This window comes from Cryptomeria japonica, chromosome 3 (genome assembly GCF_030272615.1).
Source record: "Cryptomeria japonica chromosome 3, Sugi_1.0, whole genome shotgun sequence".
NCBI classification, from domain to species: domain Eukaryota; kingdom Viridiplantae; phylum Streptophyta; class Pinopsida; order Cupressales; family Cupressaceae; genus Cryptomeria; species Cryptomeria japonica.
Genome location: NC_081407.1, coordinates 638,008,032 through 638,035,763, shown reverse-complemented (window position 1 = coordinate 638,035,763; position 27,732 = coordinate 638,008,032). Strand labels below are relative to the sequence as shown.

The following is a 27,732-nucleotide window of genomic DNA, read 5'->3' as shown; positions in this document are numbered from 1 at the left end:
TAAATCAAAAAATAATGGTGATGGCATTTTCTTATCAGCACTTGCAGCCATGTAAATGCAATCACATCTAGAACTTTCCCGCCAACAATATGGCTAAAAGAGATTAAGACCTATAACGCCTTTCAATACTTTTAAACCGAGATAAGAATATACTGATATAACCATATACTACCAAAATCATTAAGTATATAAAATTCTAATAAGTCGTACTCCCAACGAATGCTCTAGTGGAAGTGCATGACGTTTTCTTAAGAATATAACAAAAAATTAAATAAGGGATTGAATTCCCAATTGCTGCATCTCCCTCAACCTCCATGTAGGGTATACTTCACCTTCTTTCGTTTCTCCAGAATCCATCTGTTGCATTGCCCATGCATAATATACGGTATGGATATCATCCTGTCAAGGTCAATTTGTCATATTAATAAACCTTTAAATTAATCACAGATATATCCACCGCAATGTTGCTTCGTTGTTAATATTTATAAAAATTTCTAGATAGCATCCCGTATTTTACCTTTCCACCCTCGGTAATTTTACCACTTCTGTCTCTCACGCAAAAAGTTTGCTGAGTCTGGAACTAGCGTATACAAGAAAATAAGTGAATAAACCACTTAACACATTCCCAAAAAATCAATATAAATGTTTCAAACTTTCAGCAAATGACTAGAAAAAGGCAAACTAAAGATCAAAAATTGCATTCAAAGTATATACTCACAGCAATAATAATGATTGGCGTATCACCCATTAGTTTGGTTTCTTTGACTTCCACATCAGAAATGTGTAAAATCTGTTGAGACAAATCAGTTAGAATCACTTATTACAGAAACTAACTTTTGTGATACCAAAAATGACAGCTCTAAAACAAGGCTAGAACTATTTCACATCCAACAACTTCCACTAAATTTCTGACCCTACACATAAGACATTCCACTTCAATTCACATATAAACAGATGAATTTCCACTAAAACAAATGCAATACAGGTAAAACATGTGAATTCATTTCAAATAAACTGTAAATAATCCTACAAACAAAAAAATGTAACAATCGAAAAGAACATCTCATTGTCCTTGAGAGTTGAGGTCCTCTCACCTTTGAAATTTTCACATACATCTTAATAAAAAAAAAAAAAATTATGTATAGCCCCAAACGTACCCTAGTATATTCCATGCCATGCAATGTAGAGTTACTAACCAAGTACACAATGATTAATAAAACCCTTGAAATGTAAAGAGCAAGCCACAAGTTCTCAACTTTCATATCCTGCAGCCTGTAAGACCAAAATGGAATTCTTCATTACCTCCATTATGTTTTTGAACAATGAAATTTGATGTCATTTTTCCACTCTATCTGGATTCTGGACAGACTTGACACTCAAAAAGAGGCATTCTATTAGAAAGCTAGAGTTGAATTGGAAAAATATGTTATGAGACACATCCCTACCCCTGGAACCCCTATCACCTAAGGCGTTTTGGAGATGGTGAGATGTTGGAGAATGTCCCCAACCCATCCCCCCTCATTTGCCATATCCTGAAAACATTGCAAAACATGTCTCAAAATCAAGAGCACCCGGGAACATGAAGGGGACACCTGGACAGCCAGCATGCCCCATGGAAAAGGAAAAAAAAATTGCATCAATATATAATTATATATATATATATGAACTTTTTTTAACTTTTCAATGGTTTGTATGTCATGTCCCCTAACAAATGATTGAATATTGTATTAAAAATATTAATTATATTATATAAATCCTCCCATTCGTTTATATAAATAATTAATATTCACTTGCTTTATGATTAAAATACATTATCTTATATCTTTTGATTACCACCGTAAATAGTGTCTAACTATTACGGGATTTCCAACTACTTGATGCAATAAAAGGATGGATGAGAGCCAAGATGGACATAGGAGAATTTATTAAATTATCAGACCTGGAGATAGAAGTTGATTATCTACACGATATCAACCATTGAAGATTGAATTCCTTTCGTCAGTTCTGCTCTGGCCTATTGGACTCAGATGCCTGGAAGAAGATATATTCATAAGTGACAGAATACGGATTGGAACAATCCCCTTTCTTCAGGGAAAACCTGGCCTATTGGTGGTGACAGGAGGCGTGAGCAGTGGGATAGAGTCCGACTGGTGAACGTCGAAGTATACTGCAGTGGCGTGAAGTTCCCGAAGGTTTGCACAAACCTTATGTTCATGACAGAATGTATTTCCGATGCACAGTTTCGGGTATGATTTCCGCAAGTAGGACAAAGTGCGACTGTCAAATATGGTCTCGGGTGTATGTTCACAACACAACACGACTTGTGATTTCCGAGTGCAGTGCCGGGGTGCTTCCAGAACGCAAGTAAAGGCAACGTCACAACCCGAACCTGTGATTTCCGTGTGCAGTGACGGGATGTTCCCAGAACGCGGAATGAAGACACCATCACCACCAGAACCCGTGGCATGAGACAATATCTGGAGTTATCAAAAAATCACGTGATTATACACAGTAACCAGACCGTATCTGTTGACCATGCAATAAAGGATCGAAAGGAAGCAACAGCACTTTGGTATTGAGTCCCTCACGCTGCCAACCAACGAGCAAGAGGTGACGCTTCCGGGGGAGACCACAGCAAAATGTCTGGCAGTATAGCTGCGAACCAACAGGTGCACTTTGTAGTATTCGATTATATGAAATTAAATATTGATCATTCAATCAAGGCTACGTTGGTCAAAAAGCATGAAAGTTAATTCGTATACATGGGTTATACTGTTGACTGAAAATCATAGATGCATGCAATACACTGTTGAATGAAAATCATAGACTTCTCAATAACCAGCCATTTTAATGAAATAATACATCACTACATATTTGGGACATACAAATTTATTTGCAACCAGACCTAGTAAGGGATTTTATATTGTAAAGGGGCATGGGAGTTCCACAAGCCCCCTCATACCCACTATACACTCTTAGATGGCTATGTGAATGATATAAAAGTAAAAGGTTGACTGCTGCATCACTGCTGAGTGCTCAAGACTTCCATTGCTGCTATGTCATTGCTGTTACCGATTACACATAAGGGGGTTTGTAGGATAGGTACACCTCCCCATGTGGCACACTTACAAACTAAAGCCCTAAACTTTATGCTTGAATAACAGTTGTAAACTTGAAGCCTGGCTGCCTAAGTTGGAGTTTAACAGTGGGAAAGTTGAAAGTGTATGCAGCAATGTCAAAGCTAAGTCACAGGATATGGCGATTTTCATGGATGAGGTTCGAATTTAATCGAATTTCAAAATTCTATTAAAAAATCGAATTTAATCGAATTTCAAACTTCTATAAAAAAAATCGAATTTAATCGAATTTCCTCTAAACACAACTCAGCTGGTCGTGGGTATTCTTTGTATATGCTTTGTATCTATTGGGTCATGGGTGTCTGCAACTGCTGGGTTGCCCTCAGATTTTCTCCAACAAGGGTCGCTATTCTGATAATTTATTAGAAGTATACATATATTTAAAAATAAACAAAATTATAGAAGGCGAATTTTATCTGAATTTTTTTTCGAATTTCATCCGAATTTCATGGCTGTCGAATTCAAATTCGAATTCGAACCTTGTGACTTAGTGTCAAAGTATGTCATTTTTCCTTGATAATTTTTTTAGTATGTTAGAGAGGGTTTGTATTTAGTTTTAATTTTAAACTTCAAAAATGTTTTGGTTTCAGTTTGTTATCACAAACAAATCCCAAAAAATGAGCACTAACAGCAATGGTGACAATGTGAATGGGGGCAGTGAAGAAAATGAAGTAATGAGAATAGACCTTTCTTTTCATTCTGAAGATCCAAACACAAGTTCTGTTGAAACTCCACAACACCCTTTTGCATGCCCTTCACACTCTTCAAATATTTGCAAAAGACCCCTTTCAACCCAAAAATACTAGTATTAACCGAGGACGCATCCCCAGGACGGTGAGTCAGGGACATTATTTCGTCGTCCCCGATCCCACCCAACAACCAAGAAACACCCCTGGAAATGCAGGGACAGCAGAAACATGCAGAGAGGACAGCCAGCCATCCCAGCAACAATCATGGACATCTAGGACATCCCCTGACCATCCCAAGGATGGCCGCCCATCCCCCTTTTTTCCAACAACATTTTTTAAAAAACACACAAATGTTAAAAAATATACATTTTTTTTTAATTTCTTTTTGTGGTACCCACACCTCAGGTCGCCCTAAATGAGGAAAACAGCCCCTTTTTCAAAGCATTATAGTTCATTTTGTGTTCATTGTTTATCAGAAAAATATTGCAGCAGGAAGGTTTTATGACTTTAAGGTTTTATGAGTTTATCTTTTACCAGCATTGAAGGAAGTGTACAGAGGTTAAATCCAAGGCATATTTGCCATTTGGTAGTGGAGCACCAATTTTTTGACAAAGGCAAGTCATCCTATCCTTTTGTTTATTGTTTTTCAAGTATTTTCAAAGTTAAAAAGAAATGTCTGAAATTTTTATATTTTTTTCATTTTTCAGTTTAAAGTTTCATTAAACTCACAATACCAACATGAGCAGCAGTGAGAATGATAGTACTGATAACGAAGTGAAAGAAAAACAAACGCAAGACTTCCAACCTCACAAAGCATGGTAGTGTTGGGGCTGGGCAACCATCAAAAACATTTGAGTGCCCTTCAAAAGCCTTGTAAAATATCCCAAGGTCCTTAAAAAAAACCTCTTCTCCAACTTGTGAGCGTTGTAGACACCAAAAATAAAAAATTCAGGGTGGAATAGAGTGTGGTAGTGTCACATTTGCAAACAACTTTTATAGGAAGCTACACAGAGGTACGATCTCATTTCTTGGGTGTTACATGTTTTGGAGTTAAAGTTTGTCCAAATGTAAACAAGGATAAGAAATTAGAGGATCATAGATTGCACATGGAGGCAGAAATGAGGTCTCAAGCTGTGACAGTACTGTACCCTTGTGAAGGGTCGGGATACTTCCAATTGTAAGGGGCGCAGGAAACTGCCAAGTTTAAAGTTGGGTGGAAAAGCCCTTGATGATGCTCGTCCTCTCCAAAGCTATGCCAAGGCTTGATGCTAAAGATCTCCAGTTGGGAAGCTTGTTGATTGTAACCTCTGAACTTTTATCTCTTCCTTTGAAAAAAAAAGTTATCATATTGAATAGTATAATGATATATGCTTCATGTTATTGTTCAATAAAAAATTAACTTCTCAAATGAATCAGTTAAATTCTTATTATGCAGAAAAGCAGTTAGTTAGTTAGTTTTCATTTTTAGCTGAAACATTTATGTTTTATTTTGACATGCTCATTTCATCTTAATTTAGACAGCAATCTATTTTTCTTTTAAATATAGAATTAGTAGTTTTTTACAACAACAGTCTTCCATTGCCAAATTCTTTTATGACCATGCAATCCCATTTCATGTGGCTCATTCCTCTTATTTCAAACAGATGATCAAGTAGCTACATCTTTGATCATCTGTTTGAAATAAGAGGAATGAGCCACATAAAATGGGATTGCATGGGCATAAAAAAATTTGGCAATGGAAGACTGTTGTTGTAAAAAGCCACTAATTCTATATTTAAAAGAAAAATAGATTGCTGTCTAAATTAAGATGAAATGAGCATGTCAAAATAAAACATAAATGCTTCAGCTGAAAATGAAAACTAGTGGTCCCTCTTTTATATCCCTTGGAGATAATAGACTACACACTGCCCTCCTAGATAAAGAATATTATAAGGTTAATTTGCTAATGGAGGATATGAAGCAAGCATAAATTAGACAGGTTGTTCTACCATGATGGATGCGTGGAGCGATATTACTCATCGGTATCATAGTCCCATGCCCCAGTTGGCTCTTAATTTCTTGGAGCCATAGATTGTTCAAGAAAGCGTAAGGATACAAACTTCCAATTTAGCATTTTATGAGCAGCCATAGAGGAGGTTAAGGCCTCAAATGTTGTTCAAGTGGTCACTAATTCAGCACATGTGTGCAAATTAGCTGTTATGATAGTGGAAGATGCTAACGAGCACATCTTTCAGACCCCATGTTGTGTTCATGCATTGAAATAGAGGGGGAAATAGATTGGGTGAAATAAGTTGTGGCAAAAGCTAGAGATATTCAAATGTTCATTTGCAACCACCAGACCTCACTTGCTCTCTTCAAAACGTTTCAAATGAGAAGTTCCTCAAACCTGTTGAAACGAGATATGCCACTTACTTCATTTTGCTAAAGAGGATGTTTGAGGTGCATGAGCCTCTACAGCTAATGATGGTGAATTCGAAGTGTAGTAGATGGCCTAGTTCAAACTCTACCGAAGGAAGAGCCATCAAACAAAGGAACCTTGATGATGATTGGTGGTACACTATTAGGTAAGACATTGCTGATTTTAATGTTTAATTTTAACAATTGAATAATTGGTCCATATATGGCTTTATCCACTTCATCAAAATGAATAGACATACCTTTAGAAAGGTGGATAAGCTAGTGTTGATCCTGAAGACGCTGCTAAGGTTGACGAGGAGGATGCACCAAAGGAATTGGTTGATATTCCACTAGATAAGGCCGACCCTCGCAATGGCAGTGACTCAGAGAACTCTGATTTTTCACAGTATTGAGAGATGCAGATTAGGGGCAGCATTGTATTTTATGTTTTTGTATTTCCATATCATAATTGAAAGTGAAACTTGTAGCCTTTGGGAATTTTGCTATATTGTAAGCTATGTTTTAATATCAAATGCATATTGACAATGAATTTTGAAAACCATTTGACTTAAGGTTTGAGTTTTGCTAATTTGTTTAACTTTGACTCTTATGCTATATTAAGGTTTTATAATGTAGATATGCATGCTTTAACAATGTTATCATATGAATATTTAAAATTCCCAATATATTTAAATTTTTCCCTTTTTTTAGTGTCGTCCCCAAAAATGGCTTGAAAAATCGAGGACTCCAAAACACATACCCCCATTCCCAAAACTTAGGGTAAAATAGAAAAAAACCTTGCTTCAATTTTCCACCAATTTAACCATCAATATGGGAAAAAAAAATACAAGGGCCAACAGGCATTGGTTATGTCATATTTGCAAAATTGATTACCATGGGATCTATAGTAATGTTACACACCATTACTCAGGTGTAAGTTGGCATGTTAAAGTTTGTGCAGATATAACATTAGAATATCAGGTTGAAATGGCAAAGTTGGTTGGAGTTATGAAAAATAACTAGTACTACTTAGAGTGAAAGAATGTTTATCCACAAGATTAATTTATTGATTTGTATGACTATTCCACTGTATCAATTGGAAAGAGTTGTGATAAAAGGAAGGGGAAAGCCACTTCTTCTACTACAAGTGGAAAAAATACATTGATAAGGTGATGAATTTGTAAACAAGGAGCAAGCCAATGATACAGTGACCAAATTTGTTTATGCTCGTGCTTATCCTATTTCATTTGGCAAAGTCTCTGTTGGTAGGAAAAAGAACAGAAATGGCTATGGGGGCGAAAATTTGCACCCCCCATAGTGTATTTACAAGGGCCCCACCTTGTAAATACACTATGGGGGGTGCAAATTTTCGCCTGCATAGACGGCACCTAGACATCCAGAGATCTTGCCGCATCAAGCTGCAGAGATTGAGAGTTGGAACATAACATAGAGGCTAGCGATACTTTGTAAGGGTCACATCCAATTTTTTAGATATAAATATATCAAAGGATACATTCACCAATAGTAAGGTGAAAATAGGCAAACATAAGGTGAATAAAGGGAACATATAGAAAGGCATAAAAGGAATGTATATGATATGAATGGAGTTATAAGAATATGTATGATGTACTAAATGAATACAAATAAAACAAATACTTTTGAGTCTTAATATATTATGTTGTGTATGTTCTTATTCTGGTTAATAGCTAATCCTCTATTCAGATCTAATTCCCTGTTCCTTTAATAGGACCGAGTTTGGGGTATAACAACTACAACACTAGAAAGTCACTAGGGCTCAGAACTCCAGACTGTGTCCTTCAAATATGCTAACAGCCTCCTTATTTCAAAGTTATGTTGAGAGATGCAATGATAGTTGGACCCTTTTATGCTCCCCATAGAGAACATAGATTGTTTACCTTCTTCCTCAACAAACAATCTTCAAAGGTGAGCATGCTAATGGAGATGAGATAAGCATGGATTAGGATTGTTTGTTTCATTATCATAGATAGGTGGACTGATATATGACATCAACCACTCATTAAAATTATTGTTACATGCTCTGCTAGTGCTATTGTTTGTTCTGGGAAACATAAGGATGCTAATTACTAGTTTGTCATTTTGAAGGAGAACACAAAGGAAATTGGATCTTTTCATATTAAGAAAGTTGTAATTGGATTCAACTCATGTTTATAAGTTAGTTGCTTTGATAGTTGAGCACACTTAAAAACATATTTTTTGAACTCCATTGGACGAACCACCCAGCAACAGTGACACAGAGTCTTTGTCTTTTAATATTGATAGAATGAGACGTAGTTGTCCTTTAAAGTTTGACTATTTGACACTCAAATTTTAATTTTAATTTCTAAACTTTAAACTGCTGTTAATTTATGCATTTCATATTGTCATGATTAAATTTTAACATTTATTGTTGATATGCTATTGTTATAATTGACCTGCTGTTATACTACTGTAATGAAATTTGAGTATCGCCCTCTATCTCCATTGTCATATAGTTGTTATTGCTGGACATTAACATATTTTGAAAAATTCACATATATAGCCGTCCTCTGTCATCCCCAAAAAAACTGCCCTCAGACTGCCCATCCCCAAAAAATTATCTTCATACGGCCACCTCCCTGTCCCAGTCCTTGAAGTACCATGGAACATGGGAAAAAACTGACTGTAGTCAGAAAACTAGATGACCAGAATTTGTTCAATAAATGCATCTAAAATGGTAATTACATAAGTTATTCATCATAGTTGCAAAAAAAGATATGTCCCATGCAGGCTAGAAAAGATTTTAGCATCTCCCTCAACATAGAATATATATCCTGCCGAAACAATCATTCTGGCCCTTGCAGACATATCCAGATCCAGTTTTAGGAAGAACTTAACTTCAATGAGAAGAATGGATTACCTTGGCTCCTGCCTTCATAAGGAAATTGATACCAGTCCTTCTATACGCCAAAACTTTTTCTGATTGTATCTAACCATCCAATGTCAACCAAGAAAGGACCTCTGCAGGAAGGATTTAATGATGAACAGATATTTGAATTCTGCCTGCCTCCCTGCCTGAAAGGAGGGAAGGTCAATGTTTCCTTGTACTTTTCCCACTAAGTCCTATCTCCCACATTAGTAGTCTTGTTAATACAACTTTTGTAAGAAAGAACTCAATTTCCAAAGGATGTGCTCATTCTTTCTATCTTTAGCTTCAAAAATACATCATATTTGGCATACAGATACAGAGGACCCATTTCTTGCTCTTCCATAATATTTTGTGCTGTAACAAAAACATTTTCCACTTCTGCACTTCCAATCTCTCCAACAGGGAACCAAACATAAATTTGATGCTTAAAAAGGAAGCTTTCACTAACCATTATCGTCAGCTCCTAATGGGTCTCTTTGTACCACTCAATTTTTTCAAAATTTAAAATGTGAAAGGTAAAACTGTCCGGCATGCAAAAGGGAAGGCTAAACCCATATACTTGTCAATATGACAAATCCCATACAAACTGTATAGACCCTCATTATTTGCGTAAAGCCGATTTATTACAATTTGTTAGAAAGTACAATTTAAGTAGTTCTGAACCTGAGATTTTAAATGCCTGTGCATTATAGCACAGTTTTCAATGGGGAACCAATTGTTTGTGGTGCATGCGCGCATTTGTCTGAAAAACACAATCTGTCATGAAGCCTTTCCAACAACTTTCCTGACCACCCATTTTGCTGCAGGTGCTGCACCATGGACTCTAATATATCTCATGACTAGTCCTCATACATCTCTAGGGAATGTGTAATCACCTCGTGCCAACAAGGCAGCCCACATTGCTTTCCCAATGAAAATTTCTTAGTAATGAGAGATGAAAATAGAAAGGTTGAAGATATATAGACATTCATATCACAATCCTTCCTATTGTTATCTAAGACTCCCGGTACATTATTTGGCAGGCTCATTGCAACTTAAAAATGAAAATAAAAGAAGCAATCAATAGTTACTACAAACGCATGAATTTCCAATGTTTTTCTTACTTCAGATTGTTGCACGAGATGCAAGAGTAGAGCATTCGCAAAAGCTCAACCTCATTTTAACATTGTTTAATATTTAGCAGTTACAAAAAAAAAATCATGTTTCAAGGATGCACCCCTTCCCTTTTGGATGAATTACCATACTATGGGCATTCCAAGGACACCTCAAGAATAGCCCTCTGCAGTCCCCTATCTATCATTTTTCTTAGAAGATATTTCACAAATGGCTAAAAAACAGCTGCACACCAGCCATCACAGTCCTAAAAAGGTCTGTAAATATTTTCTAAAAGAAGTATTTAGTAATAAAAAGAATTATTGTCATGTTGTAGGGCCCCCACACCACACTCAACCCTAAATGAATGAGATAGCTCACTCTTCCATTTCAAACCCTTTTTACATGCCCAAAAAAAAGACATTGTGGAAAGCATGGTGCAGCTTGAGTTCACTAAACTAGGGCAATAAAATACAGTACGTGACAAGTGAGCACTAAGGAGAAGTAAAGCAGTAGCAGAGATAAGTGTATGTTTCTTCTTCTTATTTTTTATTTCTTTACAAAGTTACAAGAAGAAAAATTCTCCCTTTTTTTATTTCCAGTTTGCACATGCATTATTTTTTCCATAGTTCCATGGGGTTCCCTGATGGGGGAACGTGGGGATGGGGCCAGGAGCACCAAGGGCGTAGATTTGGGGATGGCTAGAGTACAGTGAGGGAAGAGCAGCGGTAGAGGGGCAATGCTGATATACAAATTGGGCTGAATTGAAATCCTCAAGGCAAAAACTGCAATATAACATCTCCGCAAGTGCCCCATGAAAGGTAAACTAGTTTTCACAAAGTTAAAGGTTGCAATCAGTATGTAATGGCATGTGCCATATAGCAATACAAAACAAGGTATTTGTCCAGATATAATGTCAGATTGTTTAAGGAGGGCAAAGCAACATATAAAGGCATGCTGATCCCAATAATCTTTGCACAATCAGCTGTCATTAATGGTTCCAATAATGTTTGCACAATCAGCTGTCATCAGTGGTTGCTAGTGTTACTAGTGATGTTTCTACAAAAGGAAAGTGAATGACTAGTAGTGAGAAGGTAGACAATTGCAAGCATGTTCCATAAGTAGGCACAAGAAGTGGCAGAATCTTCCATTGCCAAAATTTTCTTTGCCTGTGCCATCCCATTTCATGTTTTACAGTGGAATGATGATCTCAAAAAAGCTAATCAAATTGATGAGGAGGAGGCACAAGAGGGATTGATTGGCATTGAATTGTATAAGGCAACCCCTCAGTGTGACAGTATCCGAGTCGTATCCAAGCCACAAGCCATACTATAACCATATTTGTACCTTGTAGGGTGATAGGCATAGTAAGGGTTTTAACTTTTAACTAAGCATATCCTACAAAACTTGTTAGTTGCATAGCCCTGACTCCTAATAAGCCCTTTTACAGGTCACATGAAACCCAACACTTCTATTACAGATATTATAAGCGCTTTATGAAGTTCTAATCAGAAACTCACCTCATTTGTTGAATTAAATGCTAAATCTTCCTTAAAAATTAAACATATAAGAAATTAATTAATCATAACTAAGAATGACCTAAGACTTTTCTCCAACTTCTTAACACCTCTTCTGCACTATCACTATATGACATTACCTTTCAGATTATGAATGCCATCATGTCTGTCGTACAATCACCAGTCTTTTCGGAGCCCATGTCAACTTGCTTAAAAAGACTTAAAACTAATGAAATTAAACAAGGTATATTTACTATATATGTTAAACAGTAGATCGACATCTAAAAAAATGGGTTTGCTTTCTTGCTTGCCATCTATCTGCTTACAACACTTTATCACTTCTTTTTTTTCTTGTTTGATCCTGTTTTCCCCTAATATGAGTGCATCTAAATCCCAAACCACTACACAACAGTAAATTAAAATCGTAGTACAGCAACCTTTTCTTTGTCTTGGAGAGAGCCTTTAAATTGAAAACCAGAGTTTACATAGAAGCTGTCCTGAACCTTGGACCTTAAAGCGTGTCAAGAGATTACTACTACTGCATATCAATTTTGTGGTTTAACAGATGGTCCTTCAAACTCTTACTGGTGTACAGTCAACTTCATCTTTGGAGATGACTAGTTAGGATTTCAAGGAGCTATTTAACAGGTATACTCAGTCAAATAGCTATATACCTTCAAAGTAGTGACATATATTGACCATCATGTACAAACAGAAATACATGAGGTGAATTTTAATTTTCTTATCATGTATTCCAAGAAAATAAGAGTCGGTGGAGAAAGAAACCTAGCTCAAGACAATATTCTAAATAAAAACTATTACAAATCTAGAATACCTTGTTGTCAAAGAAGATTCCTTGGCCTTCATATGCCCTTCGTTCTGCTTTGCATCTATCAATCACTTCAAAGCTACAATTTTTTTTCAGAGTTTCCAAATCACCCTGCACATCAGTCCCAGATGTTTGCTTGAATCAACTCTATCTTGTGCTCTCACATCCTTCAAACATGATATAAATATCATAGAGAATACCATTCTCACATATGAATATAAAACATTACACATAAGGAATTGATAGTTACTGGTATCATACTTTGAGGTAGGCTTGAAGGGTGGGCTTAATAATCTCCTGCACATCGGCTATAAAATCTGGTAAAGAGAAGTACCTGTACGAAAAGTAAACTTTCAGCCCAAAACTATCCACTACATATTAGTATAAATAAAAATTAGTGAGGGCATCTTACGGATCACGTCTACGTATTTCCTTGTATGATATTGCTGCTGCAGATTCTCCAAAAATGGTTTCATTCAAACTGCAAAAATAAAACCATACAATAGCTTTATGTATAAGGAATGCAAAAGTTTACCACAGTAATGAGGAGCCTTATTCCATTTTACTTTCAAAAACATCTACATAAGGGGGAAGGGAGACGAGGTCCAAAAAAAACACAACATTCCACCTTAAAACATAGCATCTTACTCTTGAATTTTGTGAACAACAGGACTATCACTTGTTTCCCACCGCTCTCTTATATCTTCTGCTAACTGTAAACAGACAGCCAGCCAACAGTATGATTATGACAATTAAAGATATAAAAAAGACTTGCACTGAAACAGAATCTGTGTGTACCTCTTGACTCTTTGCAACAGCAGGATGCTCACCAATTCCCCTGACCCGCTTGTACAAAGGGTGTCCATGAGCCTGCATACACAAATAGGATTATATACAGGGATGCATACAAAATATATATAGGAATGAAAAGAAACGGTTTCAACCATCAAAAGATATAACAGATCCAAAAGAAGTGAGCATAAGAAAACGTAAGGTTCAAGGTTCAAAATGTCATAGCATTCTAATTCAATGTCTTAAATTTACCTTCTCTTTAAATTCTTCCCACTTCTTCCCCCAGCGAGTCTGTTTTACCCCTACAGGTACAATGCTTGTTGCACTACTCCTTTCTTTATAGGCTGATGCTGCAGCTGCGCTCTGCATTTTTCGCCTCCTAGATGGTGTGGATGTCAGCTCATCTTTTACAAGATTGTAGCCCTTTTTTGTTACATCAACAATTTTCGCTTCTTTCAAAGATTTGAATGCAGCTGCAGTGGAGAAGGAAGCAAAAGCAACACCCTTTCGAATCTTGTGAAATACTGTTCCACTTGCTCCACTTTCTTCCTGTGAACTTGCAGACTCTGTAGCCTCAGCATTTGCAGTACTTGATGTTGAGCTTCCTTCATGATTACTGCTGCTGCCTGCTTTAGACCTTGTCTTTTCTTTAGACACATCTGTTCCCACCTTAAAAGTCTTTTCACCGAAATCTTTTGCCTGCAATAGGCCTTGACTATCAGCACTGTTTACTGGTCCTACACTATTTTGACATAATGCTTTATAATTAGCTTACCTGTTCAGTTGCAGCTGAGATCTTATCTTTCATTACAGCAGACACCTAGGCATGCAACCATATCGTGTGAGAAAATCATATCTTAGTTCACAGACTTTGCTACATTGAAAAAAGGAAAAGAAAAAAAGCTAACATACATTTTATTCTTCATTACAGCAAATCCCAACCCAACACTCTTAAGTATGCATGCAAGCTAATCTAGTGCTAGGATATATTCTATATATTTAAAAAAATAATCCCAAATTTATAGAAAAACAGCTCATGCCTGAGTAAAATTTAAAAAGCCCATCAAAAACTGCAGGAAGTTTCTGATAAATTTGTGTGCTGTCACTTGAAATCATAATGACTGTTGAAAAACATCTGTGCAAGTTCAGAAAAGATGTCTACCTAATTCCCCTATTCCCAAGACATCACATACAGCCTTGAGACGTTTCTCATTACAGGCACTCATTGGGTATTGCTTCCAGAATCACAAAAATCAAATAACCTCAAGAGTCCTTATTTGCCTTGGTCTGATCTACTTTTCTGGGAAAGAGAAGAAAATCTGTTTAAGTTCTCAATCTTGCATTTCACATTGAGTCTGAAAATCTAAGTTACAAATCCTGGTATCAATTCAGCTTTGGGTTCAGTAGTTTGATTTACAGATTCAGTCAAAAAAAAATATAAAATCGGTGGTGTTCTATTCATCCATACAAGTACATACATATAAAATTTGGAAATATATACATATTTGCACCATTAATTAAGATAAGAATACCACATTGCTTTGTAAGCAAAACCACCATGAAAATTAAAATTAGTTGACTATCAATTAATCAAATTCACATGTCATGATAAACATTAAAATTAAAAAAAATAATGTCAAGAATCAGCCATCGATGATCAGGCTTCAGTGTCATATAAATCTTCGAAAATTTCATCATCCTGGAAAATATTAGATAATGTGGGTATTACTATATTAGAATCATAGTTACATGACTCATTAGGGCTCACCCAAACTCGGCAAGTCCTGAGCTGCACTAACCATACCAAGGGTCAAGGACCCATCACATGAGTACCTGGTAAATCTGAGCATGAGTCCTAAAAGGTAAGCTCAGCCAAGTCCATTGATGAAATCAAAAATAAAAAATTGAAAATGCTTTAACATAAAAGCATAAAAGTCGTGCATTTTTCGAAGGGTTTGGAAGACTTTTGGATGATGGTTAAAGCTATAAAATTTGAAAAATGGCATGAACTATGAAGGTCTATATGATCTTAAAGTCTTTAATTTGATCTTGGTGTTGAGGGCTGGACATTGCCCTCAGACCCTAGTCATTTCGGTTCATGCGAGATGGAAGAGCACAATATTTTGTTCTTTCAACTTTTTCCCATTTAAATTCCTAGTAACCAAATTACATTTATACTTCTAGTTTGATAAGTCAAACCTATCCTAAATAGTGCTCCTAAAGTTGCAGCAGCATTTCCAAACTTGTTTGAGATACAAGAGCATGACCCCACATAGGCCTAGCAATGTTTTTGATACCATGGATATCATAATCCATGAGTTTTGTGCACCTAAAACACTAGATAATGCATATGGCACTTGAAAAATTAATTATAAGAGATGTATATGGAATAAAAATTGAAACAATATGAGTAGCTAAACATATTGCATTAAACGGAATATTCAAAATGTCAAAATACAATTGGCCAATGACCTGATGCCAAACTCATCACTCAAATTCTTGAACTCTTCAAGGTCAAGCCCCTCCAAACCACTACCAACCAACTCTCCGTGTTGCATCATTGTCAACCTATGTTGGCTCTTCTAGCTCTACATCTCATCAAGCTATTGGACTCTCCTTGTATATAAGTGCATTGTGATCAATGAGACACCATGCCATCTCCACCCTCCTAAAGATAAGGTCTCAACAACAGAAGATCCAGAAACTTGGGACATAGACAATTGGCTAGTACAGTCGTCAAAGGAGGAGCAAGGCATAACTTAAAGCCTTGATAATGCATTGAATGATTGATCAATGAAGACTTGTTCATCTTGCCTCACTCTTCCAACCTTTCTCTCTCACAGAATTCCTCAATGCAATGAAGAATTGACATTGATTTGGATTGAGGGTGGGATGTCTTTTATAGGTTTTTAGAGCGTTTAGGGTGTGGTAGGGACCTCTAAAACTTTTAGGATAAGGGCTAGTAGCCCACTTTTCTGAAAAAAGGAACACTTTTTTTACTATTCAATATTGCAGAACAAACACAGGCTTCAAAAACTTTCAAAGGATTTGTCCAAGTTTACTCAAGGTCTTGAGGTTGTCCCCTTAATGTACCCAATAGAGGGGACACATTGAAAACATTCCCTTTCTAAGAGATATGTCTGAAGGACCATTAGTGATAGGGGCTAGGAAGGGATCATTTCCCTAGAGTCTTTGAATCTTGAGGATGTCCCATCTCCAAAGATGGCTTTCATTTTTATTTTTATTTTTATTTTTTGGAGGGTGGGGCATGTCCTATGGAACACTAGAATAACCACAAGCAATCTTGTTAACACTCACAAGATCACTTGTCCTATACAACAAGCTAGGAGATTCATGCATCCAAGTCAACATGCTTTGACTCAATATTTCACTTCCTTGTGTCCTTTCCCTTGAAGTCAATTCGTTTGTGTGTAAGAAGGCACAAGTTGAAATGCACATACACTAAGTCCTTTAGCTTTCTTGAGTGGTTAATTGTGCTTTATAAAGTGGATGAAAAAAAGGTGTTCCAATTCCTCTCAAATACAAATCAACTAGCAACCTACATGAATGTTATAATTGTTAAGGGTTATAAAAGTTTATAATTTATATTGTAGATAAAATTTCAAATATTAATAAAATAGAACTTTGCAAAACCTATTTACAAAATTTTAAATGGGACAACCATCAATCAATATAGAAAAGATCTCAACATTATAATATTTTGAACACAATGAGAAGGCAAAAAGTTGGAGAAAGGTGTTCATTTTGCTTCATCTTTGTTCAATAATTTTGTGCCCCTATTTTAAGAAGGTTTCTTCTAGACCTTGCTCTTTCTCATTTATGATGGTCTCCATCTTCTCAATTATTGAGTTGATGTCATCATATATCTCTCAAACAAAGCCTACCCATGTCAATATGACAAATCATACTCAAGATGTGCTTGGTAAATTAAAGAGATATTCAACACGATCCCACAAATATCATATAGGATCATCCACTTAATATTTATTGCCCTCTCAATGAAAATTTGCCACCATATGGACTAAATTTGGCTATATGATCATGTTAGAAAGCGCCTCTCAAACCTTCACATGTCATCTCAAGACAATTGTGTCCGAGGCAATATAGTTCTTAACAAATTATTCGAAAATCAAAATTAAAAACAAAGAGAAAAACATAGATAAATCAACGATCAAATGGGTTCCTCCTCAAACATGAGCATGGAAGATGAATTTTAGTGGTGTCTTGAGGAAACCCCAATCCCTCAGGAGCCAATCATATCATTTGACACTCTAATGGCAAATTGATCAAAATTGCCTCAAAGAAACTCTCCTCAAAGACTAATAAGGTGATTATCAAAGGCGCTTCATTTGTTTTAACTTTGCCTGAAGAAAAGACAATCTTCAAACCAAAATATTGAAAATATCTTGAAAGAAGGCTTGGAGTTTCTTGATTTACCAAAGGAATATTCCATCTCCCATCGCTATAGGAAGAAAAACAAGCTTACAAACTACTTATCAAATCATGGGGTAAAGATACTAGAATTCATTATTACAAGAGGATCAAAATATGTTAAGTGAGGCAAGCCTCACTTTGTATTAAAGGCTAACAATATGATCTGCTAACAACAAGGTTTATGACATTACATCCCAACATGCCACCAAGTATCACTCCCCAAACAAGTGATTCTCCGAATCAACTCTATAATTGATTCATGTTCTTTGCTTTGTTATCTAGCATTCATAGAATCTTTGGTGTTAGGTGCTAGTGTCTATTGAACTGCCTTCACTTTGACCAAGTTAAGAAGGGTCTTTTTCATCCAAGAGGGAGATGTGATGAAGGCCATTGGAGAAACAATAGGGTGGGATTCCTTAGAGGATATTAGATGCCTTTAAGTGAATTATGCAATCTCCTCTGTGCCAGTAAGCAATATTCTCACCTATTACTAGAGAGAGAGAGAGAGAGAGAGAGAGAGAGAATTTACTAAAGCTCTTGATCATTTTTTACTCTAAGAAGTTTAGAGTGGGTCTATCAAAACCTATGGCCAAAGCCAACCTCACCAAGCTTTCTTCGCTATCGTGCACTCATTGTGAGTTTTGGGGTTTGGACTCTATTCAAACAATGAGGGTCACTGAGTCTCAAATGGGAAGCCATCCAACACTTCCTTCACAATAGAGTCATGACACACACACATCACCAAATGGTGCAAGTAATGTATCTTAGCAACCCAAGAAATCTTCTCAACATTAGGAACAATTCAACGTGGCAAAAGTGAAAAAAAACAATTAATTTTTTTGGTTTATCATGCAACAATTGTCAAGCAAAAGGATGGATCGCATGGAGCCCAAAGTCAAGCAATTTCTAATAACATGGTCTAATCAAATTTATGCTCTCCCTTTTCAATTTTCGATTTCCATTTTTGGATTAGTATAATGTTGGTTTGCAACTAGCCATGGTTACCATTTTATAGTCAATTGGTAAGGCATTATTTATACTGGGTAGTCAAGTATGATAGGGTTAAAATCAAACTTTAGATTAACAATATCTATGTAACTAGTTAGAATCTATGTTTACTTTCTCATGGAAAAGATATCAATGTTCTAGGTCTATGTTGCCAATAAATGGTATTGTCCATTTTGTCATTTGATATGGTGTTGTATTGTGATTTCTTATCAAACAACTCTAAATTCAAGAATAATTTTTATATGCCCTACACCATGTGGTGATTAATGATGAATATTTGGATCTCTTCAAACTCATCATACACTTTTTTGATCCAACCAGTTCTCATGTCAATCTTTTGTAGCATAAGATAGAGGAGTTGGATTACACAAGTGCCCAAAAGATGTGTGCATAATGCCTCAACCAATAAACAACTACCCTACAATTTTTTAGCATTGTTTGTTAATAATTGAACTACGTTTGGAGACTCCACCTCCTCAATGTCTATCATAAACATGTTAACAATAAATGCATCATCCTACACCTCTCCCTCAAAATCTACTACTATCAAAACATTGCCCCATTAGGGGACATTGTAATAACATTGATCACTACCAATTTTTTAGATCCTTACATCCATCACCTCTATCTCGGCCATGAGTCCCTTATATACTACAATGAATCCTCTGCAAGCTTCACTCCTTTTCCATAAGTTGCTACACACCTTAAAACCTACACCCTTGTACCCAACCTTTCAAAGACTAGTTAATTTTTCTCACCATTTGTTGCCAATATGGTGAAAGAACATTGAAAGCCAATCCATTAACACAGATACATTTCATAATGTGTTAATGGACAACCTCTCGATATTCATCATGAAAAATCATTTCCAATGATCCCTTAGCTCTCTTATGTGTAACATCAAGTGACTAAAAATGGGTGGCTCGCTACTACAATTTTAAGATAAGATGGGTTAGGAGAGCTTGATTCCTCAAGATCTTTCTTTTTGACAAAGGATGAGCTGATATGTAACTTGTTGCTTCATATGCTTCTCCTACTTAACAACATATGCTCCACAACTTACTCTAGTGGAATGGAGACACCGTTTTCCTAAGAAACCTTTTATACCTTATCAAGGAATGCTACACAAATGTGCTTCCACCTAATTATATGAGCTTGAATACTCAACACAACACCAATTGCAAATTTAAACATAACCCTCTCCCCCCACCACCTAGAATCTATTGCAACATTTCAACATATTTCCATGAGGGAGAATTCAGGTCTATTCCTAAAATGGATTCAGCCCATGAAGCTAGAACTGATTGTCATTGTAACCCCGCTATGGCAACAAGTTTGATAAACAATAAAATTGAAACAAATCAAAATAAAATATGTATAGCATAACTTATTTAAAATGCTTAAAGCATATATCATATATTTTAAGAACAAAAACAAGACAAAAATTCTAAAACAAAACAAGACAGCTCATTTGTAAAAACAAAAATGCAGAAAAAAATAATAACTTAACTCTTGGAAAAAAAAACTCTTCTGCAATCTCCTTGACAGCAAAATGGCTCTTGCACACACATAGAATAGAAAACCAGCCATTTTGAAACCTTCACTAGTTAATCTTCAACTCTATTCATGCAATGGCATACAAAAATGTAAGTTCAGCACTAATTAGTGGTTTTTGTGTTTTCCCATTCACAATGAGGTAAACTAATTTGTTTTAGCCTTTAGAATGTGCTCAAGAAGGGACTTTTCACAGTTAGGGATTCATTTTTATGCATCCAAAGTCGAAGTCAAATGCCTAAAACAATTAAAAAATAAAAAGTAAGAAGCTATATTGAAAAAAACTGTCCAAATCTGTATTAAGTTAACTGCAGTTTCTGCAAAATTGTCCATGACAGACCCACACAGACCCACAAGCTGAAAACAGATCCCTAGCTAGACTGCACCAGATTCCAAACCAGGAATGTATCATACCTGGATCTGAGGGCTCCGGCCAAAGAACGGCAACTTAGCAGAAAACATGTATTTGCCCTAATCTAGGTTTTGAGTTTTCATAAAAGATTTGCTCAACCTCAAAAAACATTGATGGATGCGAACATTTAACAGAAACAATAAAAACAGTTCTACAAGTCAAAGCTTTCAAAATTACAACAGCATGCAATCAACACTTATGTCACTGAGAGAGAGTGCACTCGGTGTATTTAAATTTATTGAGATTCATCTTCCACCCATTTTGGCTGCATTAGAATTATACATTATAGGTACGAACAGACATCTTAAAAAGAACCCATTTCAACTGTTTCCTTCACAAATAAACTCAAATAGTTGCACCCAGCAATCACTAAGTAAAGCGACCATACTAAACAAGCAGTGTTTCCTAGGTCATCACTGCTGCAAGATATAAATAGAGGGATCTAACTGCTAATGCACATCTTCTCCATCACAAAATATCACAAACATGCATGCAGCTTTCTCGGGGGACTTCTACTTTTGGAAACTGAATCTTGCCAACTGAAATTCAAGCTCATAAATATACAATTTAAATCCAGCAATGCCTAATTTTTGAAATTTAAATTGGCACAAATACAAGTATCCTAAATAGTTGTTATAGAGTAAAAAAGGCTTTTAAAAAATCAAAATGTAATGGAAAACTACTGGAAAAAGAAAATGCTAAGTACTGTATGCACTAAAAACAATAAAATCTCTTTAATAAACATATGCAAATAAGGAAAGTTAATGCTTATCCAGTTCGTCCGACAATGTTTATCGTTCCTCCTTAAAGTGCAAACTGGGATGACTAAGGAAAATAAAATCTCTTTAATAAACAAATGCAAATAAGGAAAGTTAATGCTTATCGAGTTCGTCCGACAATGTTTATCGTTCCTCCTTAAAGTGCAAACTGGGATGACTACATTTGTAGACAGACACCAATGTCTAACCTGTTTTGCCTTAGTCTCTGCCTCCGTTCGTACTGCATCAGCATGCTTGTACAAATGCTTTGTTGTCTGCTTCGTTCTGCATACGGCACGGTGCCATCGCTTCCAAAATCAGGGCCTCCTTTTGAAGTATCTCTGTGCCTTGACATATACAGTATGTCTCAGCCTATCATAGAAAGTTGAAATCACCTCAGAAAGGAAATTGTACTATTTAAATTACCTAGTTTTCAGATCCTCTGTGATTGACTTAATCTCAACTGCTTTTTCTTTAAGCTCTTTAATTGATTTTTGAAGCTCCGGATTGCTGCAAAAAAAAAAATTCCAAATCAAAGACTGAATTGTAGTCCCAAGCCTCAACCCAAGAAGAGAACTGCTAGAAGTAATGTATTATAAACTATACTATATTGCTACAATTTTAATCTTGGAACTTGATTCTATACAAATTTTGGCATTTAATAAATGCAAACATGTGTGAGAACCCAAACTCACTCATTGATTTATCTATGCATGAGACTATAATATACACATAATAGAAAAGTAAAAGCGTCCATTGACTGAAATTCTTGGGCAGTATTATCAAAGCAATTTGAACAACATTCATGTTAGTACTTTCAATTTAAAAAAAGCAAAAATCCATCGCTTAAATACCATGGCAAATAAGCACATTGACCTATTTATGTAGATATCGGTGAAAATAGATCTCACGCGTAACTTTGCTCCAAACATCTATTACAAGGAATCAACTATGCTAACATACAATAACCAAAATATTAACCAAACGTTATATAATCTCCTAATTTTTATATATTTCCCTTTCCTAATCCCATTAATTTCCATTTTGAAGACATAGTTGAGTATCAAGAAATAAAACTTCCACTTTCATCTTAACTTCGATATTAATTTTTCTTGGATAAGGAACCAAACAAAACAACCTCGATGAATTAGGACCTGGTCACATGCAGAAGGCTTCGGGTTCTAAAACCGTGGTAAGAAAGCACCCTTGTAATTAGGAAACAAATGATGAGGATTAACTGAAATCTTATCCTGGAAAATCAGAGCCATTAATTTTCTTTTTTTGTGGCTATCTGAGGGGTGGGTTGGAAATTTCTCCCACCAGTTTGAGAATTTTTCTATCCACATAACGATATTAGAGGGCATTGAATTTTTTGGATTCCCGCAATGGTTTCTAATGGAAAATTTAAATGTTCGAATTGCAAAGAAATCGTAGAATCACCATTCTGAGCTAAACTTTTAGCATTAACTGCTTCTGTTGAATATATAGGACCACCTGATTGTAAAAGATTCCTAAATTTTCTCAGCAGCTTCTGCTGAGAAATTTTAGATACCCCCCCTGCCACACCGTAGCCTTCGACTAGAAGGACATTACTACCATAACAAAACTGCAGCAAAATAGGGAGGAAAAAAAAACATGGCAAAGCAAACGAACCTCTCAACTTCTCCCTTGAACCGCTTCGAGAACTCGCTGAAAATGCTCATATGACGAAAACTCAAACGGCTTTGATTTGGAAAGACAAAATTTCGATTATTTGCAGCCTGGAAATCGTCCATAAACATTAAAATGCAGTGCTTGAAAATAAAACACCAAGCTCTCTTTGCACAATATTTCCAGCAAAAATAACGCAAATTATCTCTTGCTAAGTACGAAACATACCAGAGTAATAAAAGACAATCAGACATAGAGATAATCGGCATACCTGTTGCCATGAGCGGTATAATGAAGAAAACTGCCTGGACGACTGGTTAAAATCACGACCTAGCATTCTGCTTGCCATTTTTTCACAGCCTTAACGTTTTTTCCTTTAAAGAATAATAAAATGAATCAGACGATTTAAGCTTGCCCACAACGAAACAAGCTCAGCAGAGAGGAAGTACGAGTTAGGGTTTGAATGGAGGTCTGAAACATTTGTTGCCGCATACAGAAAGGAAGGGTTTTCCTACACTAAATATTTATTCAGTGGCAGATTTTCTCAATAAGCCTTTGAATATACTTGGGAAGAAGGTTTACATTTCGGTGGGAAACAGTGAAGCGTAGACCGTAGCTGACGCCTTTGCTGCCTCTCACTTCTCTCTCCTAAGCGCCCATGATGGACTATTGAAAGTGCAATGTCACCCTTGCCATTTAGGGTTCTCTCTCATTGGATCAACTTAGGTCAAATAAAAGAAGGCGAATAGCTAAGGGAAGAGTACTAATAGTTGAAATAGTTCTAATAACCGTCACTTTAATATCATGTTAACCCCCAAAACATAATAAAAAATGGTCAGTACATAAATAAAAAAATACCATTAAATATTTATTTTAACACCAATACATGTTCACAAATGAATTAGTAGTTGAAAACAAAAAATAAAAAAAATAAACAACTACCGATACATTTCTTGTTTTAATACAAAACATCTTGCACAAATAATAAACATTTTTTTTAAAAAAAAAAATTTAATGTTTACATTTGCCACTTTATGCAAGTGGCTTAAAAGTACAAATGTACTCCAATTACAATTACATATGCATAGCTATTGGTGCATTACATGACATAAAAACAATCAATTTTAGACTTCTTAGACACTCATTCTTCCAAATATCACTTCACAACTTCATGCATTAAATGGATCTGCATTTGGTACTGCATTTGCAACAACTGGTGTAAGGCTCCCCAATATTCAAGATTTGCATAAAATCGAATTAAAAAAAAACAAGTTTCATTCAAACCATGGAAGAAAATTGAACAATTTGAAGCAATGGAGGACTGCATATTTAATATGACATGACCAACTGTTTCCCACAAAAATTCAAATTTGAAAATAGCTAGCTACCACAATCGAATGCATTGCACATTTGAATTATATTATAAAACAGAATTTTCCATGTTACTTTCACTACAATCCAATTCATTGCATATTCCTGAGCTCTGCAAATACCCTCTGCACATTCCTTACTCGAGGGCGCACATTCAGGTTGGTACACACAAAATAACTAAATTATCTCTGTGCAATCAACGTTAAATGCTATAAATCTTTCAATTCAAAATATATTGTTTTCAATAAACCAGCATTTCTTTCAATATAGTCACTGTAAATAATATTAACGGCCATATTGAATGTCCAATGATGGTTTACCTCCTTCGTAGCTGCATTATGCTTTGTCTATTGATGATTTCTTTGTATGTGGTTTACAATTTCATTTCAATGCTCTCTTATAGTTTAATAATGTCAAAATCCTCACAGAGAATGGCAAAACAATTGAATATCTCTTCGTTTTCTTTGAAACCCCTTCATTATTTATCATTTTATTTTATGGGTGTGTTGTTAAATGGTGTCTCTCTGTTTACAATGCTGAAATCATTACACTGAATGCGAAAAAAATTGATTATTGTTCATAATTGTTCAAAACCCCTTCATTATTTATCATTACAATAATGTGTATGCCTGATACTATTACTTACAGTGACTATATACTGGCTATATGGTTACACACACACACACACACACGCACACACACACACACCAGGTCAGACAACTTTTATTATAAAGTTTAAAATGGGTGGTCAAAAAATATGTTGAACACCCATAACAACCTTCTCGCGGACACGTTATGGGCCCATGTTGCACGAACTCCTACTATCTTTTTTGCCCTAAAAACTTAGGGAAATGAAGTTTTTTGTGGCATTTTCATTGTTTGCTCTGCCTTCAATTTGTTAATATACTCACTGTAAATAATATTATCAGGCATACCATATAGTACTTCCAATAAATTTCATATGAGAAATACAACAACATCATTCAACCATTTACTCATTTGACAAATGAATCTGCATCTTAATACTATATCAACAATATCCACTTTTTAATCACATCACAGTTACATCTTCCACTCATACATCTCGTGCTTCTAGTTTCTCTCCTTGTTATATAATGTTTCAAGTTTTGTACCTGTGTGTCTCTGTGTGTGTGCGCGCGTGCATGCACACACATCACAGTTACATACTTGAACTCATGCATGGTTTTTTTGAGTTCTCTGGCTATATGGTTATTGTCTATATTATCATGCATACAGAAATAGAGACACAATACCATTTTATTATGTTCAAATATGTTTAATGATGAGTTACAGAAATAGATTTGTTTTTCATCATTTATCTCAATGGCATTAAGGGTTTCATTTCAATTATCTGTCTCTATATATATATTTATACAGTAGCATTTTTTTTGTTGAAAGATGTTCAATGATGTAATTGTTCACTATCTAATAGAATATCAACAATATCCAATTTTCAATCACATCACAGTTACATATTTGATGGGATGGGGTTTGGGATAGACTAGCCTAGTCTATGCTCTTAGATCCTTTCCTTGGATCACCTGGTGTCCTCTTCACACCCTAGGGTCTCTAGGACTTCCCTAGCTTGAGGAATCGTCTGACCTTGCCCAATCCACCCACCAATGAGTTGCAATGTTGCTCCTAAGGTCTCACCTACTCATGAGACTCAAAACCCCTTACTATGGCTAATAAGGTCTAGGCTTGTTTCACACCTTCCAAGGTCTTAGCAAGGTTAGGTCAGGGCTATTCATGGTTCTTCCACCCATTCAAGTGCCCCCAAGAGGTTACAAGCTTCCTACCTCTTACCAATTTCACAATTTTGTCTTTTTGCTTACAAAATAGGGCTACAAGGATTAGGACCAATTAGGCCTCCTACCCGGTCCTTTAGGGCTCCCTCTCACAAATGATGCACTTGCTTGTGAAACTTCCCAAAAGACCTGCTATTCATTTGGCAAGGACTCAAGGATTTTCTAAGTTTTAGGTCTCCAAGTGTCTGTACACTGCCCTAGGTGGATTTTAAGGTTTTCAAGGGTTTTTGTGAGGGTTTTTAGGGTCTGTCAGGGTCTCAATTAATGTTTTGTATTTTTGCCACCTTGTTTGGATTGGTGGAGGCTCCTCCTTCACACCAATGGTGCTTCACTCACCCTCTACAACTGCCCCAAAGGGTGCACTCTTCTCTAACCAACCTTGCTCTTCAAGACCTCTACAACTTGACCTCTCCTAGCCGGGCACTGTCCAGTCTCGCCTAGGAGTGGGTCTTTATATGGCCTCCCTGCACTTTCATGGGCCCTGCTTGCATTGTACTATGGTACAAGGTCTTCACTTCCATTCCCCATGGTTTCATGGTGTTTCCACAATGGGGAATGGAGTTATGATTTCATTTGCACAAACCAGTCCAAAACTGGACAGAGAAAAGACAGTTTACAAAGTATTTACAAACACACACAACCTGCAAATAAAAACCTAATCTAGTTGCTCACAATGAAAGTATTTACACCATAGAAGTCACTCCACATAGTTTTGCACGCAATTCAATCCATTAACTTGCTCGGTAGCTTCATTCAAACTAATTGGTAACCAATTTTCAGTCTTAGTCAGGTCACTTTGCTTGAGTCGTACAATGTCTGACATCCAACCCCTTAACTTAGGGTTTGTAACCTCTTATACTACCCATACCTCGGTCTATGTGCCCATATTAGGGTTGTCCATGCCAACCTAAGGATTTTGGCCTCCTGGTGGAAAAGTTGCTTGACAACTTTTAAAAGTTGTCATGCAACTTTTTCAACTTTTGAGCAACTTTCCCAATGTTGCTTTTCTTGACTCCTAGACCCACATTGGGCCAACCTAAGGACACCACCATGCTATAAAGGACCCCTAAACACCTCCAAGGCATACATACCCTCAATTTTCAAGAAATCCTCAATCTTGACTTGTAACCCTTAAGACCTCAATTAGGACCCTAACTAGGACCTATGAGCACATGGCTCGTTATTTTATATGCAAAGGCTTCAAAAGAAGCATAACACCAAGAAAACAAGAAGGAGGGAGAGCTTGGAAGGGTGCTCCTACACCATACTCCCCCTCTGCACACAACTAAGAAATAGAAGAAGAGATGAGAGTCGGG

At 36.1% G+C, this 27,732-nt stretch overlaps 1 protein-coding gene across 2 annotated transcripts; it reads right to left on the bottom strand.

The window, feature by feature from the left end:
• On the bottom strand, window positions 1–23,921 carry LOC131050153 (mitochondrial import inner membrane translocase subunit TIM44-2). 2 transcript variants are annotated; one of them, XM_057984326.2, is made up of 14 exons: window positions 23,488–23,921; window positions 23,220–23,326; window positions 21,993–22,076; window positions 21,776–21,851; window positions 14,155–14,199; window positions 13,632–14,078; window positions 13,386–13,457; window positions 13,236–13,300; window positions 13,000–13,068; window positions 12,849–12,921; window positions 12,594–12,698; window positions 719–790; window positions 518–574; window positions 1–399 (listed from the first exon to the last, which is right to left on the bottom strand). In XM_057984326.2, the coding sequence occupies exons 1-14, from the start codon at window positions 23,563–23,565 to the stop codon at window positions 268–270; spliced, it is 1,482 nt and encodes a 493-aa protein (XP_057840309.2). In that variant the 5' UTR covers window positions 23,566–23,921; the 3' UTR covers window positions 1–267. The 2 variants fall into 2 exon arrangements, with proteins under 2 accessions (XP_057840309.2, XP_057840308.2); XM_057984325.2 differs by having other exon boundaries at window positions 518–580; window positions 23,488–23,919.
• Window positions 23,922–27,732: the final 3,811 nt, after the last annotated feature.

What these genes read in the sequence shown, in the direction of transcription:
- LOC131050153 (XM_057984325.2), bottom strand. Translation starts at nt 23,565, where the DNA reads ATGGCAAGCAGAATGCTAGGTCGTGATTTTAACCAGTCGTCCAGGCAG. An exon ending in TATACCGCTCATGGCAACAG is followed by an intron (nt 23,327 to 23,487) that starts GTATGCCGATTA and finishes GACGATTTCCAG; the next exon opens with GCTGCAAATAATCGAAATTT. An exon ending in ACAGAGGATCTGAAAACTAG is followed by an intron (nt 21,852 to 21,992) that starts GTAATTTAAATA and finishes TGCCGTATGCAG; the next exon opens with AACGAAGCAGACAACAAAGC.